A 14,829-nucleotide genomic window follows, 5' to 3' on the forward strand; every position below is an offset into this window, starting at 1 on the left:
TTTGAAGTGCAGAATTAGAGAAAGGCTTTCAGAGTGCAAAGCAAGCAGTTCCCTTAAAGGGGCAGCTAATGAGAGCCTCTGCAAGTCCCAGGTACATGCTCTTAAACTCAAATTTTAATTCAGTGCAAGATCTCCTCTACAGTTCAGGAAACAGATGAGCCACCCATTTGTTCATCCAACCATAGAGCCAGTAATTAGAACACGTTTAAGGATTTCTGCAGCTCGCTGAAGCAAGAGCAGTGTTAGCAGGATTTTCCTGCTGTAATTATCTCGGCTTCATATCTGAGAAAAATCCCCTATCTTATCTTAGCTCAGCATCCACACATGCCTACACTGAGCTCAGCTGCCCACTGGCTAAGGCAACAGTGTTTCTTCATCCTAATATAAAGAGAAATTTCAGGTATGATGTAGGCTGGACATGTATAATGTGTTTGCAGCATCAGTCCAGTGGCTGCCACGTGACAGAGCATCTCTTGTGAAACCTCCTCCGGTGGTGTTTCAGGTTACATCTTCTCTAAGTAGCATTGCATGTTACTTTTAAAAATTAAAAGCATAATGCATCTCATCTGCCTACACAGAGCGAGATTCCCAGCTTTCCAGAGCTCGGCATTCCGTAGGCAGGAGGGTTTTTTTTACAGGGCTGCTGAGTGCTGGGCCCTGCACGGACTCATCACTGGAGAAAACACAGACACACCACGAGCCAATTCCCACTGCACTGACAGTGTCCTAAATATGGGTAATCCACATGGGCATTAAACCCAGACACTCCTGCAGGAGACAGAGCAGGCCAAGCCTCAGGGAAATCAAATTCCTCACAGAAGAGCCAAATCCCTACTAAAAGATTACAGTGAAGGCCAGTTCAGAAATCCACCACCCCGAAACACCGGAATTCCAAAGGAAATCACGGTGCTGGCACTCGTGGCACAGAGCCCTCTCCATGATCTGCAGTGTGAAAAGCTGACCCCTGCAAGGCATGAAACAGCATAAAACAGCACAACCCTCTCATGGGCACTGCCATCCCACTAAAACCTGAGTGTGTGCTGAAATGGAGCTGTTCTGAGTGGAAGGAATGTGCTTGTCCCCTGCCAAACATTTGCTCAATCAACCACTAAGCAGGAAAAAAAGTCAATCAACAAATAACCTTGATGGTTCTTTCTACCTGCATGATAACACCACAAGGAAAAGCAGAACAAGGAACTCAGTGAAACACCGGCCACACTAAGCTGTGCTAGAGTGGCAGGAGGTGTGATTGACACGAGGTATGATTGATTGACACACGTCCTGCCCACGAGTGGGGCTGACACTGAGCCACTCTCTGAAGTGTTAAAGCCCTAGGGCTGCTTTACCCTGCTCCAACTGCTCCCCCTAGATTGTGAGGGGATGTCAGACACTGCAGCATTACCTGAGCACTGAGGCTTCCAAGCAGAAGGGAGTTCAGGAATCTCACATTCCCCAGCTGAGACTCCCTCCAAGCAGGTGTACACACCTGCAGCCAACATGCTGCAGGGCTTGATCTCAGTCACACTCTGCTGTTAAAGCAGAAGCAATATAAATAAGGTTGAAATGGGACAGCAGGGAATTCTCCAGCCCAAATCTCATCTTGGAGTCAGACTTTGGTATCCTGTAATCGCATTCAGTGTTCAATCATCATCTTGACATTTGATTATTCCACCTTTGGGGGGAGATTCCTCAGTCATCCAACTCCACAGCAGGGAAGTGATTTGGTTTGTGGCTCACTGTGTGCCCAGGCCCCCACGCAGGAGCTTTCAGACAGAGGCTGTCCACATCTGAAGATAAACCTGATTAGCCAAATCCCCTCCTGTTCCATCAGCTTACACAGGAGGACGGTAATGTTCATATCTGAACCTGTGGACTAATTACTTCTGCAAAATAATTATATTTAGGGAAAACTAGTGTTTAACCCTGGCCAGCTAACCCTGGGAATTTGCTTCAGGCCAAGTCTGACTCCTGAGAGCTGCAGACAGGGATGCCAGTTCCTTCTGTGGGAGGACACAGCAACACAAGGGCAACCACCACACAGGTTCTGGCTGAGGTGGGAGTTTCCTCACACCCTTCCAGGGCATCTTTCCCTTCCAGGTTCCTCCTCATGCTATGGCACATCTTTCCTGGGCATCTCTTCCCCATCCAAATTACTGCATCTCTAAGTTACTGGCCCTCATTAAATCTAAGAACAGGAGAAAACCAACCCAAATAGCCTTTGGTTTTGGAGGTGTTGCATCTTTTACAGGTAACACAAGGTCAGTTCCTGTTGCCTCTTGTGACACCAGCTTTAGAGTTTTGGAAACAAAATGTAGCTAACTCATCTTCCAGCACAAGCTCCAGTTCATTTTAGTCTCATTCTGGGGGAAAAGATACTAATGTGACTTCAAAAAGCAATGTCTTAAGGACAAGAGCTCATTGAACTATAGCATGGTTATTTTATTCAGCTGCCTTCCTTAAAAAAAAAAAGAATTCCATCTCCTGGACTGCTGACTGCATATAGTTAATGAGTGTACACAGTCCTTGGACACTGCCAAAGTTCTTGATTAAAGAAGTTTATTCCAATCAGTTGACATGATTTACATCACTACTAAAGAGGCAGTAAAATGGCAAAGACTTGCAATTCCCTGTCGGATTTAATACTCTTCACCTGCATCTTCTCCGTCCACCGAGTCTGTGCCCACTTCTTCGTAATCTTTCTCCAGAGCAGCCAAATCTTCCCGAGCCTCTGAGAACTCCCCCTCCTCCATCCCTTCTCCAACGTACCAGTGGACAAAGGCACGCTTGGCGTACATCAGGTCGAACTTGTGGTCCAGGCGAGCCCAGGCCTCGGCGATGGCCGTGGTGTTGCTCAGCATGCAGACCGCCCGCTGCACTTTGGCCAGGTCTCCCCCAGGAACCACTGTGGGGGGCTGGTAATTGATGCCGACCTACGGGAGATGCAGAAGAGACCCTGAGTTTCTTTGTGGTGTTTGACAGAGATCATAATCAAAGTGAGACAACAGGAGCTGAACAAAACGCGTCGCTCACCAAAGCTGCTCCGCACGAGAGCCCCAAACCTCCACTTCCTAAAACACCACCCAGGCACCTACAGAACAGCTCAACGAGCAAACACACTCCCTGGGCCCAGGACAGCGAAGGAGAAGCTGAAAAGCCACGATGGGACTGAGACTTGCCTTGAAACCAGTGGGACACCAGTCCACGAACTGGATGGTGCGCTTGGTTTTGATGGCGGCGATGGCGGCGTTGACGTCCTTGGGCACCACGTCCCCCCGGTACAACATGCAGCACGCCATGTACTTGCCGTGCCGGGGGTCGCACTTCACCATCTGGTTGGAGGGCTCAAAGCAGGCGTTGGTGATCTCAGACACGGAGAGCTGCTCGTGGTAGGCCTTCTCCGCCGAAATAATGGGCGAGTACGTCACCAGCGGGAAGTGGATCCGAGGGTAAGGCACCAGGTTGGTCTGAAACTCCGTGAGATCCACGTTTAAGGCACCGTCGAACCTGAGGGAGGCGGTGATGGACGACACTATCTGACCAATGAGGCGGTTGAGGTTGGTGTAGGTCGGGCGTTCAATGTCCAGGTTTCTGCGGCAAATGTCATAAATGGCCTCGTTGTCGACCATGAAGGCACAGTCGGAGTGTTCCAGCGTGGTGTGGGTAGTCAGGATGGAGTTGTAGGGCTCCACCACAGCTGTGGAGACCTGGGGCGCAGGGTAGATGGCGAATTCCAGTTTGGATTTTTTCCCATAGTCGACCGAGAGCCGCTCCATCAGCAGGGAGGTGAAACCGGACCCGGTGCCTCCCCCAAAGCTGTGGAAAATCAGGAAACCCTGCAAGCCAGTGCACTGATCTGACTGGAAGAGAAAACACGGGTGTTTGAGTCATTGGGGGGACATTTAGCATCCCAAAACAAGCTCAAGAAAGCTCTGAATTCTAATACATACCACCTGTTCAAGCTCCAGAAGTACTGGATTTGATTTATCCACCAGTAATCAAGGAGGTGTCTCATGAGAAACACTGTACTCTTGGCTGTTTTAAACCTACCTTAAACCCTCCCTTATTCCCAATTCTCAGCCAAGGCCATTAACAATGACCAAGAAAAGCAGTAATGCTGGAAGACCTACGCACCATCCATCCCTTACACTGATTAGACATTCTCTACCTGCACAGAAGCGGAGCAATCCCCCATCCCAGAGCTCCTGCTCTAATCCTGTACAAGTGCCAAGCGTGCATCTCTCCAGGGGAGTGAGCTGTCACAGTGTGTTACACAGCCAGGCCACTCCAGGCTTCTCAGATGACACAATGAGACAGCCCTGTCCTCACAAAGAGGTGCCACACGACGCTCAGCTCAATTCCCAGGACTGACAGGGACTTGCAACAGCTTGTAAAAAGAAATTACAGCCATGTTTTTCAGGTCAAAGTACAGCCTGCTGCAAACTTATCTTGGCTTTAATTAGAGGCTGTGGCAGCCAAGTGCTGAGAATAATTCCAGTTGGGATCTGCAAAAGGTGCACTTTTCACAGAGACACACTTAGCATTCCATATCAAAGCACCTGGTTTGTTCTGTGCAATGAGAATTCCTACCTTTGTGACACAGATTGGGTAATGTCCATGCTTAGCAGCCCTAAAAAGGGAACTCAGACCTGCTAAGCTGCCATCTTGGTAAATCTGCCTCTTGATGCTCTGGGGAGCCTGAAACATCCCAACTTACTGAGATTTGTTTCTTTTCTACTGTTGATACCATAAAATCAATCCAGAAATCGTAACAGCAGGAAATGTCTAAAACCATGGAAGGAAACATTCCTATCTAAGCTTCCTTAAAAGAGCCACAGTCAGAAAGCAATCCTTTTCCAGCAGCCAACTATGTGAATCATAATTTCTGTCCTGGCTTTCTGAAGTTGAACAAGAAACTATATATGAAGTTTTAGGTGCCTCATCAGCATTTTAGGCCACTTGAAAGCCATATCTGACAGAAATAATCCAGCCATTCTCAGCTGGCTAAGAATAAAACCAGATGTAGACTAAGACCACAGATTCTCCTACCACAAAAAACATAATGCACAGCTTATGCACTGAATAACTATGTACTGAATAATCTCATTTCCAAATCCTGGAAAACAGGGCAAAAAAGATGTTTAAGAGCTTTCAGTAAAGAAGAGTCTTACCAGTTTCCTGATACGCTCTAGAACCAGATCAATGATCTCTTTCCCAACTGTGTAATGACCTCGAGCATAGTTATTTGCAGCATCTTCTTTACCAGATATCAGCTGTTCAGGATGAAAGAGTTGCCTGTATGTCCCAGTCCTAACTTCATCTAGGGAGAGAAGAGATAATTATTATTACATAATATGTAAATATTTAAAGGTTCCTTTTCTATGTTGACCAGGTTTTTCAGACTTCTGAGGGTGTCCAGGATAAGGTACCTAAACCCTTAGAGATTAAAAGCAACCTGACATCTACCAATCAGCAGGTGACAATACCTTCTAGAGCCTGAAGGTTGAATCACTAAGAAAAATTAAGCTACTCCTTAAGAAACTGTTCCATTTTACACCTGAGTTTAAAACTGGACTGTGGCAGCAGCATCATTCTTCCAGTTTGAGAAAACTTTAGGCCCATTTTGCAGCTCAGCAGCTGAAATCCTACAGTGCAGATGCACACACACTGGGAGACTGGTTTAGAGTTACAATCTCCACTAGTCCCAGAAAGATGCACTCACATCTAGCAGGCTAAAGCTCTGCCCTAAGAGGTACCAAGACACTCAGCAGAGCTTTGTCTCTGGTTTAGCTCAAGCCATTCTTGAGTTGTGTGCTAATGCAGTATTGCGTCCTTTAATTAAAATCAGGTGGACAGCAGAGAGCTTTGTGAACTGCAGCTGAAATTGCCTGTATTCATTAATCTGAAAAAGAGCTAGCAGGACAAAGATAAGTAGAATTCAAGATGTAAAAATACAGTTACTGTTCAAACCAGTTTAGGCTGAGCAGCTGCCACTGCAGTCTGCCATCCAATATTCTAAAGTATTTCTAAGACTGCATCAAAACAAGAACAACTTGGAGAAGATTACCATCCCAAATACTCATGTGTCCAAGACTTCCTGTGTTACCCTCCAACTTATAAAGGATAAACATGGGTAATAAGGGAAAATATAGAACCCAAGGAAAAAGGCAGCTGATAGGGGCAGTGTGAGTCAGGATGGTCCTGGGGAAGTAACAAAACTGGTAGAGTTCAGAGGATCAGTCATTGGACTATCAAAGTGTGCTGGAACAAAGAATTTAGAGTTGAGGGAACAGCTAAACCAGACATGCTGTGCTTCATCTTTTTAAGTCTAGCTGGGTTAGATTTTTCAGGACAGTTGTGTTGAATTCCCAGATGTCACTGCCCTGTTTTGTGGTGGAAACTGTGGTGGTATTTTCCCACCACATCCACAGAGCTGGTGCACAAGAGCAGTACTGATCCAGAAGGACAGAAATCCCTTGTCACACCTGTGGCAGCTGCAGAGCTGCTGCATGCACAGCAGATTGGTTTCCATAAACTCAGCGCAGAGGGACTTCCTGCATGAATGGGGAGTCTCATCCTAGCCCTGCCCAGGAATCTGGAGCAGTGATTTCCACCTCAGCCAGGCAGGAATAAAGCAGGGCAGCTATCGCCCAGAAAGGCACATGATGTAACCCTGAGTATCACCAAGCTTTACGACAGCCTCTTGCCCCTCTCCCCACGCTACACCTGCATCATTTACGAGCACTGAACACTCACCACCTTTCATTTGTCCCAAAGCTCACCAGCTCCCCTTCCCCCCGAGGCCAGGTGAGAGCTTTGCTGCCTGCCCTCCCTCCCCTCATGTCTCAGCTGTTCCTGGTTGCTCAGAGCCACCACCTGGCCAGCAGCAGAGGAGACAACAGCCACAAAGCAACAGCTCCTGGGAATGTCAGTGCATGGCCAGAGGTGCTTGGGCTCATTTCAAACCTATTAAACACTATTAAAGGTACACAGAGGAGAAGATTGCTTTGGGAAAGCACCACGAACAATAAGAAATCTGCTTAACAAGGCTTTCACATCTTTTGAAGAGGTTCTACTGACTGCAGCACACGTTATGCCATCCTGTTCCAAGGGGTTAGAACTGCTTCTTGCATGGCAAAGGCATGCAGTGTGTTCACAAGACCCCTTCAGCTCCACAGCCTGGCAGAGGGTAATACTGAAATTCCTGAGAGCTCACAGTGCACATTTGCACAGCAATGAAAACAAAGCCGAGCCTTTTCCATCACTAGGAAGGTGCAGGCAAGTAAAAATCTGCAGCCCCAAAGCATTTGATTTTTTTTTTCAGGGCTAGAGAAATGAATTCCTTTAGTCCAAAGATGTGCCAGGGACTGTGCAAGGACACTCTCACCTATGACTGCAGGTTCCAGGTCCACAAACACGGCCCGAGGGACGTGCTTGCCCGCCCCGGTCTCGCTGAAGAAGGTGTTGAAGGAGTCGTCCCCGCCTCCGATGGTCTTGTCGCTGGGCATGGTGCCATCGGGCTGGATGCCGTGCTCCAGGCAGTACAGCTCCCAGCAGGCATTCCCGATCTGCACGCCCGCCTGGCCCACGTGGATGGAGATGCACTCGCGCTGCGGGACAGAAGCGGATCGCTCAGCACAAACAGCACCGCCCTTGTTTAGCAAACCTCCCGCACACCCACCCCCCGCACTCCCAGCCTGCAAAGCCACTGAAACATCGGCCTTGTTGTCCGGGTGTTGGGGGGGTATTTGGCACGAAGCGCAACAGAACACAAAAGCCCCATTCAGTCATCAACGGCTCCACCCAAACAGACCCTCTCGGACATGATCGTTTTTACAAGCTCCTTCCTCCTTGTTGTTCTTCAATTAGACAGGAAGAGTCTGATCAACTCTTCCAAATCCTTCAGCCAACTCCTCTCTTCATACCAAACACCGAATATTTAGAAAAGCTGCACCTGTCACTGGCCTAAGTGTCCAGAACAGCATCACCCAGACTCCAGCCCATCCACCAGAGGTAGCAAAACCCTCCCCAGGATCCAGGGTCACTTCATTTGACGTGCATAAAATCAGAACAAGATTCTCCTGATCCCTTTAGGAAACTTTGACACTCTGTAAGGAAGTCTTTGCCTGACAAACCCCTTTGTATCCCTCCACTAACACAGACTATCAGGCCTCACACCACACTGCTGCACACAAAGTGCTCAGTTCCTTGATCATGGTCTGTACCTTCCTCATAAGAGGAAGCAGAGGGTTCTCTTTTCCCCCAGATGGTGTTTGGGGACTGAACAGGCTCCCCAGGGCAGTGGGCACAGCCCCAAGGCTGCCAGAGCTCCAGGAGTGTTTGAACAACACTCTCAGGGACAGGGTGGGATTTGTGGGGTGTCCTGTGCAGGGCCAGGGTTTGGACTCAATGGCCCTTGTGGGTCTCTTCCAACTCAGAGGATTCCATGACCAGCATGGCCAAGCCAGGTAAATGCACATCACACTGCACACGAGCTTTTGCAGCATCACAGGGATTAACACCACACAAAGCAACAGCAACGACTCGTGTTCCAAAGAAAATGTATGTCTGAAAGTCCAACTTGGCAATGCAGGCACAGCCCAGGTGCTACAGATGGCACATTAAACTTTGGCATGTTTACTCTGACAAAGTGCAAAGTTCAGCACATGGGGCAGTGACTCCCTGCACCAGTACAAACAGCACTAACTGGGAATCAGCCCTGGCCTGCTGCTACTGTGCATCCTGCTTCAAGAGTTCCTTCACCTGCTTCCCTGCAACCCTACCAAGGAATTTTAAGCAGTACATAGCTATTTAATTAAACACAAATCTTTGTCAGACACTAAAATACTCTCTTGCCCATTTTGCTCTGAGTGGTCTTTTCACAGCATCAAGAATACTAAGAAACAGAATAAAGTCTGAGCCTTGAAAGTATCATCTCCAAGATGCAATGACAGGCAGGAGAGCTGTCACACTCATTACAGCTCAGGGCCTTTACACATCACTGAGGGGAGATTTGTAGTTAATAGAGTTTAAATGTGTACTACAGACAGTGCTGGTAAGCGCCGCATTCAGGCCATAACACAGAATGCCTTTTTTTTACTGAAGTAGTGCTCTCCCCACAATTACATGTTTGCAAGCACAGAAACAGTTTCAGTGAAAATTCAGGTAGAATTTCTCCAGCCCAGTCTCTATCTCTGTCTCCTTTCCCTATGGGATGTGGCTGCAGCTGAAGGGCACTGGCCTGTCCTCTGTTCCTGCCCTTCCAGCAGCTGCAGACTCAGGCCCTGCACTCATGGCTGGGTTAAAGCCTCCAGCTCCCTCCATCAAACCACTGGTTCAGGCTGTAGGTCCCCTGCACTCCCCAGCACAGTATTTAATGTCCAGCTCCGCCTGTGTGAGGCTGATGGAAAGCCAGATTTCCCGAGAACGGCTGTGCCAGCTCCGACCAAGCTCAACAGCACATCACACAGAGCAACGTGGTTTCCCTGGGATGGGACTCCAGGGAACCTGTATCCTTAGCACAGACCAGGGGCTGCATTCACACTCCTGATCTGACTTTATTTAAAAAGCGTGACCAGAAACAGCTCCCCAGGGAAGCGCAAGGGCATCAACACACCCCATCAGTACTCGACCTTGTAACCATTTGCAGTTCAATACATATTTCCCACGCGTTCACAAGCCGACAGGAGCGGTCTGGCCACATTCTGTTAAGCTCATGTAACCTTCTGACAGTCTCTTTCCCCAGAGATGCGGGAGGCCAACACCCCCATCCCCGACACCAGCTCAGCCCCTGAACCCTGTCCTGTGGGACGTCTGGTCACACCTTCCCGCTCCCCCTTCAAGGTGACTCACAACCTGCCGGGTCATTCACCCAGGAACCCTCCACATCAGCTCCTTCCCGGCGCTCCCAACGCCTCACACCGCGGCGGGCGCGGGCACCGGGGAACACCCGTGGCAGGGGAACAGAGGAGCTCCCCTGCTCCGCCTCTGCGGGTCCCACACGGAGCTGCCCCGCGGTCACACCCAGCGGGCTCCCCGCAGCTCCCGCAGGGGGACGGCGGTGCCCGGGACTGAGGGTCCCGCGGGCCGCCATGTTCTCGGCGGGGTCGCCACCATTTTGGGACGAGACGGCGGGAGCGACGCGGGAACGACATTCCGGGCCGAGACACGGCTCGGAGCCCGCCGGGGGCAACCCCGCCCGCCCGTTTCGCCCCGCCGCCAGGGCGGACCCGCGTGTCCCGCCCCACTGCCCGTCGTTCCCACAGCGCACAGGACCCCCCTGCGCCCCCCACCCCGCGCTCACCATGGCTCGGGAGCGCCGGGACAGACGCGCAACGTGTCTGAGCAGCACCGCAACCGCGGGAGCCCGGCCCGGGCTCACCCTTATAAAGGCCGGGGGCGGGGCCATTGGCTGCCCGCGCGGCGCTCATTAGCGCGGCGAGAGCTCGGCTGGGCGCCATTGGGTGGAGTGGATGTCTGTCACCTTTCTGAGACAGCTATTGGTGGATTCGTAACCAGGGGCGGGGAGGGGGAGGGGTTTGGTCTTCCCGCCAACCGAGGCCGGAGCCGCCTTCCTCAGGCTCGCGCGCGGATCCAGGATGGGATCGCTGTCCCCGAGCTGGGATCGCTGTCCTGGGCTGGGATCGGTGTCCTGGGCTGGGATCGGTGTCCCCGGGCTGGGATCGGTGTCCCCGGGCTGGGATCGCTGTCTCCGGGCTGGGATCGCTGTCCTGGGCTGGGATCGCTGTCCCCGAGCTGGGATCGCTGTCCCCGAGCTGGGATCGCTGTCCCTGGGCCCAGAAGTTGCCTGGAGACACCCTGAGAGCCCCAGCCCTGCCGGATGGGCACCCAGGGGCCCTCGGTCCTGCAGTGCTGTCTCTGTGAGTGAGATACGGGCAAACCCCTCTACAAGGAGCTTGGGGGCAGCTCCACAACAGTGCCTGTGGCAAGTGCCACTGGAATAAAGAGTCACACAATGGGAAAGACTCAAAGCCAAAGGGCCAGATCTGGAGAGCCATGTAGATCCTACTGAAATCACCTTTGGTGTTTAAATGCCCCTCTTCCTGTGTGGATCTCCACTCCCGAGAGCAGCCTGGACAAAGGGGATACTTTTGATATGAGTGTGATGAAATCGTGTCAGGTCAGGTCTGTACTTGGCTGGAATCAGTGGTGGGAAGGGATGAACTCCATCCCTCTGGCTGATCCCGAGGGCGGGGAACTGATGCCTGCTGAGGATGCTGCTACTGCTGTTATCAACCCCATTGTGATCGTTTCAGCCCAGGGTATGGAGTGAAACCTGCGTGGGTGCACCCTGAAAGAAAAGAAAGGCAAAAACACTCCGGAAAGGAAGGATCAGAGGATCAAGAGAGAAGGAGAGAGGTGGAGGAAGGTGAAAAAACCCTGAATAGTATTGATACAATTGTTCTACCTTCAGAAAATGCTGGGTGTGCTGTGTATCTGGGATACAGCCTCTGTGGCTGCATTGTGGGTCTGGGGCTTTTCCAGGAATTTGGATGAAACTTCCTTGAATGTGCAACTCTGCAGCTCCTTGCTCCTCAGTGACAGGTTTTATTCTGTGGCTCTGAATGACTCTTTCTGTCTGTGATATAACTGATTTTATTAATTACTTTAGATGCAGGATCTGGAGCTGCTCCTGAGCATCAGCTGGGAGCTGGTGAAGGGACAGGGTGTGCTCTCAACAGCTGACAGCAGGAAGGAGCAGCCAGTTCCTTAACATGGATTTCACTTTGTCATACAGTGAATTGCTCAGCCCAGGTGAGCAGGGACAGATCTGTCACTCCTCTCACCTCTGACACAGCTGTGCCAGCTGCAGCCTTTATAGCCACCTGCTCATGACTCCCTGGGTCGTTTGCCATCTAAAATCTTCATTAGCTGCAAACACCAGTGCTACACCAGGTACTCCATCCTTCCATTCTTTCTTCCTGCTTTCCCCAAAACGAGCACCCGGGTTCCCTCTTGGTCAGGTCAGATGAAACAGCACCAGGAACACCCAGGGCTGGGATCAGGACCAGGGCTGAGTGTCAGAGGGAGGGATGGTTCGATACAGTTAATTATTCACAAACATGGCCACTTCCCTCCCTTCCTGGTGCAGGAGATGGGATTGATTTGGCAGCTCAGGGCTCTCCTGAGGGCGAGGAGGGGAGGTGCCTCCCAGAGAGGGATTGATCCCCTGACCTCTGCACAACCTGGGGCTGTGGCAAACGAGGGCCCAGAGACACCTGTCACAGGAACTGGGCTGAATGTTGTGCTGCTGCAGGTCCCCCTTTGCACTGCTGATGCCTCCTGGCTGTTTTGGTGCTGTGGGGGAGGTGAGAGGTTGGTCCGTGTTTTAATCCTGGCGTGACTGTACACATGAGGAAATGGATCACCGGGTATGGTGTAACCCTTCTCCTCGAGCCAACAGATCTGACACCCAGCCTAGAGCTGCTGGATCTTTACAGGGCCTCCTATTGCACAGCCCTGACCTTTGGCTGGTGCAAAATGCACTGTCAGCTCTGCAGAGGCTGGGGAGGGACAAGGTTCCTGGCATCAGGTACAGCAGCACCTTCATTAGTCTTTTGAAGAGGTGGATGGGGAAGAGAAACGGGGTTTGTTCTTTTTTTTCTATGCAAGGGAATGGCAGGTAAGGAAAACTGTTCTATACAGTAGAGCTAGCAAGAATGAGGAAAACCAGTACTTTCCTGTGCTGTGTGCTGAGGTTTTTGTTGGTTTAGGCCTGACTGTGGTCGTGTTCTGCCCAGACAGGCTCATCTGGCCACTCAGGTCTGGCTGTCACGGGCTGTGCTGTCACTACTCTACAGCTGCAGGAGCAGCCAGCACCGTGTCCTTTCTGCCTGAATGTATTGATGAAAACTAAACATATCATGGGAACAGCAGAAGACATGCAGAGTGGAACTGGGTTCACTAGACTAGGTTGAAATCAGAAACCACTGCAGCTCTCCCAGTGACTTTTTTTCAGTACTTGTGAGGGGGCAGAGCCTGGAGCCACAGGGCATGGCCAGGTTGTTCTGCACCACCCACATCATCACCAGGGGCAGGGGAAGGGACCCTCCCTTCGTGGCAGATGGGCAAGAGCTGGTCAGAATTTGTTTGTTGTCCTGGTTTCCTGTGTAAATCATTTCTTTGTCTTATATTTTCTGCTATTAATATTGTTGCTGTTAATGGTTTTCTCATCTCGTTTCCAGGAAATTGTTCTTATCTCAACCCATGATTTTCACCTTTTGTGCACCCAGTTCTCAACCCCATCCCCAGAGCAGAGAGGGAAGAGGGAAAGGGAGGGAAGCGAGTGGCATCTGGTTTGGGAGAGTCTCAGTGGGGGCACTGAACTGGGGAATAACATTCCTAAAGCACAACCACCTTGTACCTCATTACACAGACCTGCACATTTTATCTCCAGTGCTGCACTCAGCAAACAGAGCAACAATCTGGGAAGAATGTTCCCTGGTAGAAATGCTTAATCTACTGATCTCAGGCCAAACCCCCATGGATTCTCCATGGGGCTTTTGGAAGGTTTCCTGGGTGCCAAGAAATATCTTTCATTTAGAGTTGAAAACGATCCAACTAGACAGGGCTGAATTAATTCCTAATCTAAACACTCCCTGACCCAGATGGGCTGGGAATTCTTAAATATGGGAATGGTAAGTGCAGAAGACACAGCCAGAGTAGTTTTAAAAGGGGAGGCATCACTGCCTTTCCAGAACGCTGAATGTGTGCAATGGGCACATCTCCAATGATTAAATCCTGTTTAGACCTGGTCCTTCCCCCGCAGGGAGTGTCCAATTAAGCGCAGGATGTGCCTGAGTTGCCAGAGTGGAACCCCAAAGGGCTGGGCTCTGCTTTCCTTTCGCAAGGCTCCCTCCATGACAGCCAGAGCACTTGCAGCAGTGTCTGCATACACATTAGCATTTCACGAGCAAGTTTAGTATCAGCATTCTCTGCCTCGACCGCTTGGCTTTGGAACCACACTGTGGTTACAAAGGGCTAATAACCTGCTAATAATCTGCCCCAGGTCCCTGCCTGGGCCACCTGCACTTCAGGGGACTCTCGTGGCTTCTCCAACCTGCAGGAACCCAAGGCCCTACCTGAGGCTGAAAGATCCCAAGATCTCATGGCACAAAGGCTTCGTCTCAAGAATTCCCATCAGACTGTTCATTTCTTCTTAGCGTTTCCAGAGTCTGTGTGATCCTATTGTAATATTTAGGAGTCAGCAGGAAGCACACCTGGATCCCATGGAGGACTCACCTCCCCTCTGCCACCAAATGGCAGCAGGAGCTCCCAGCACTCCCCACCACTGAGCAGTGCTGCTCTGAGGTGGGTATGAATCGCTGCCATTCTGATGTGAAGGCCTCTGACCCGAGGTCTCCCATCCACAGGAGAAGTGTTCCACTAACTGGGAAAGCTGCCAACACCCCCCAGCTCCGTCCCAGTGCCACCCACTACTCCCCAGTATCAGCAACCCACACATACCATTTTTTGAAGGTCATTTACTCAGCGTTAGCCAAGCTGATTTCCACAACCTGCTTTGCACAGTGGTGCCTTCCAAACCAAGCTTGTGCAGCACATGTTATATTTAAAGTAACACAGACTATAACTGGGGCATTACAGGTCAAAACACGTTCCCCAAACAGACAACAATCTAAGTGAAAGTGTGAAATTAGTGACATGATCCCACCATTTTGCTGTGCCTGTGCAGAACCCCAGCGAAGCTCTCCTGCCTTTTGAGGTACATCTCCTTGATGAACCTGTTGAGTCGCTGGGCTGAGGACCAAGAGACAGGAAGGGCAGGAGGGAAGCAGCAGTTTTGATGTCAAA

At 50.7% G+C, this 14,829-nt stretch overlaps 2 protein-coding genes across 2 annotated transcripts in view; both read right to left on the bottom strand.

Moving 5' to 3' along the window:
* Positions 1-918: 918 nt before the first annotated feature.
* RABIF (RAB interacting factor) overlaps positions 919-14,829 on the bottom strand; it is a 16,527-nt gene continuing 2,616 nt past the window's right edge. The window contains exon 3 of the transcript XR_003572808.1: positions 919-931. The gene's annotated coding sequence lies outside the window, so the exon portion shown is untranslated. The remainder of the gene's footprint in view (positions 932-14,829) is intronic.
* Positions 2,539-10,379, bottom strand: LOC114064794 (tubulin alpha-8 chain). The gene is made up of 5 exons (XM_027898142.1): positions 10,301-10,379; positions 7,385-7,607; positions 5,169-5,317; positions 3,177-3,857; positions 2,539-2,930 (listed from the first exon to the last, which is right to left on the bottom strand). The coding sequence occupies exons 1-5, from the start codon at positions 10,301-10,303 to the stop codon at positions 2,637-2,639; spliced, it is 1,350 nt and encodes a 449-aa protein (XP_027753943.1). The 5' UTR covers positions 10,304-10,379; the 3' UTR covers positions 2,539-2,636.

The sequence above is a fragment of the Empidonax traillii genome, unplaced genomic scaffold (genome assembly GCF_003031625.1).
Source record: "Empidonax traillii isolate 1590-97213 ecotype Southwest subspecies unplaced genomic scaffold, ASM303162v1 scaffold579:size954524, whole genome shotgun sequence".
Lineage (NCBI taxonomy): Eukaryota > Metazoa > Chordata > Aves > Passeriformes > Tyrannidae > Empidonax > Empidonax traillii.

Bases quoted from the DNA above. Each gene is read 5' to 3' on its own strand.
- LOC114064794 (XM_027898142.1), bottom strand. The intron at 5,318-7,384 runs GTGAGAGTGTCC...TTCTCTCCCTAG, and splicing joins CCTGGAACCTGCAGTCATAG to ATGAAGTTAGGACTGGGACA. The intron at 2,931-3,176 runs GCAAGTCTCAGT...CATCTCCCGTAG, and splicing joins GGTGTCCCACTGGTTTCAAG to GTCGGCATCAATTACCAGCC.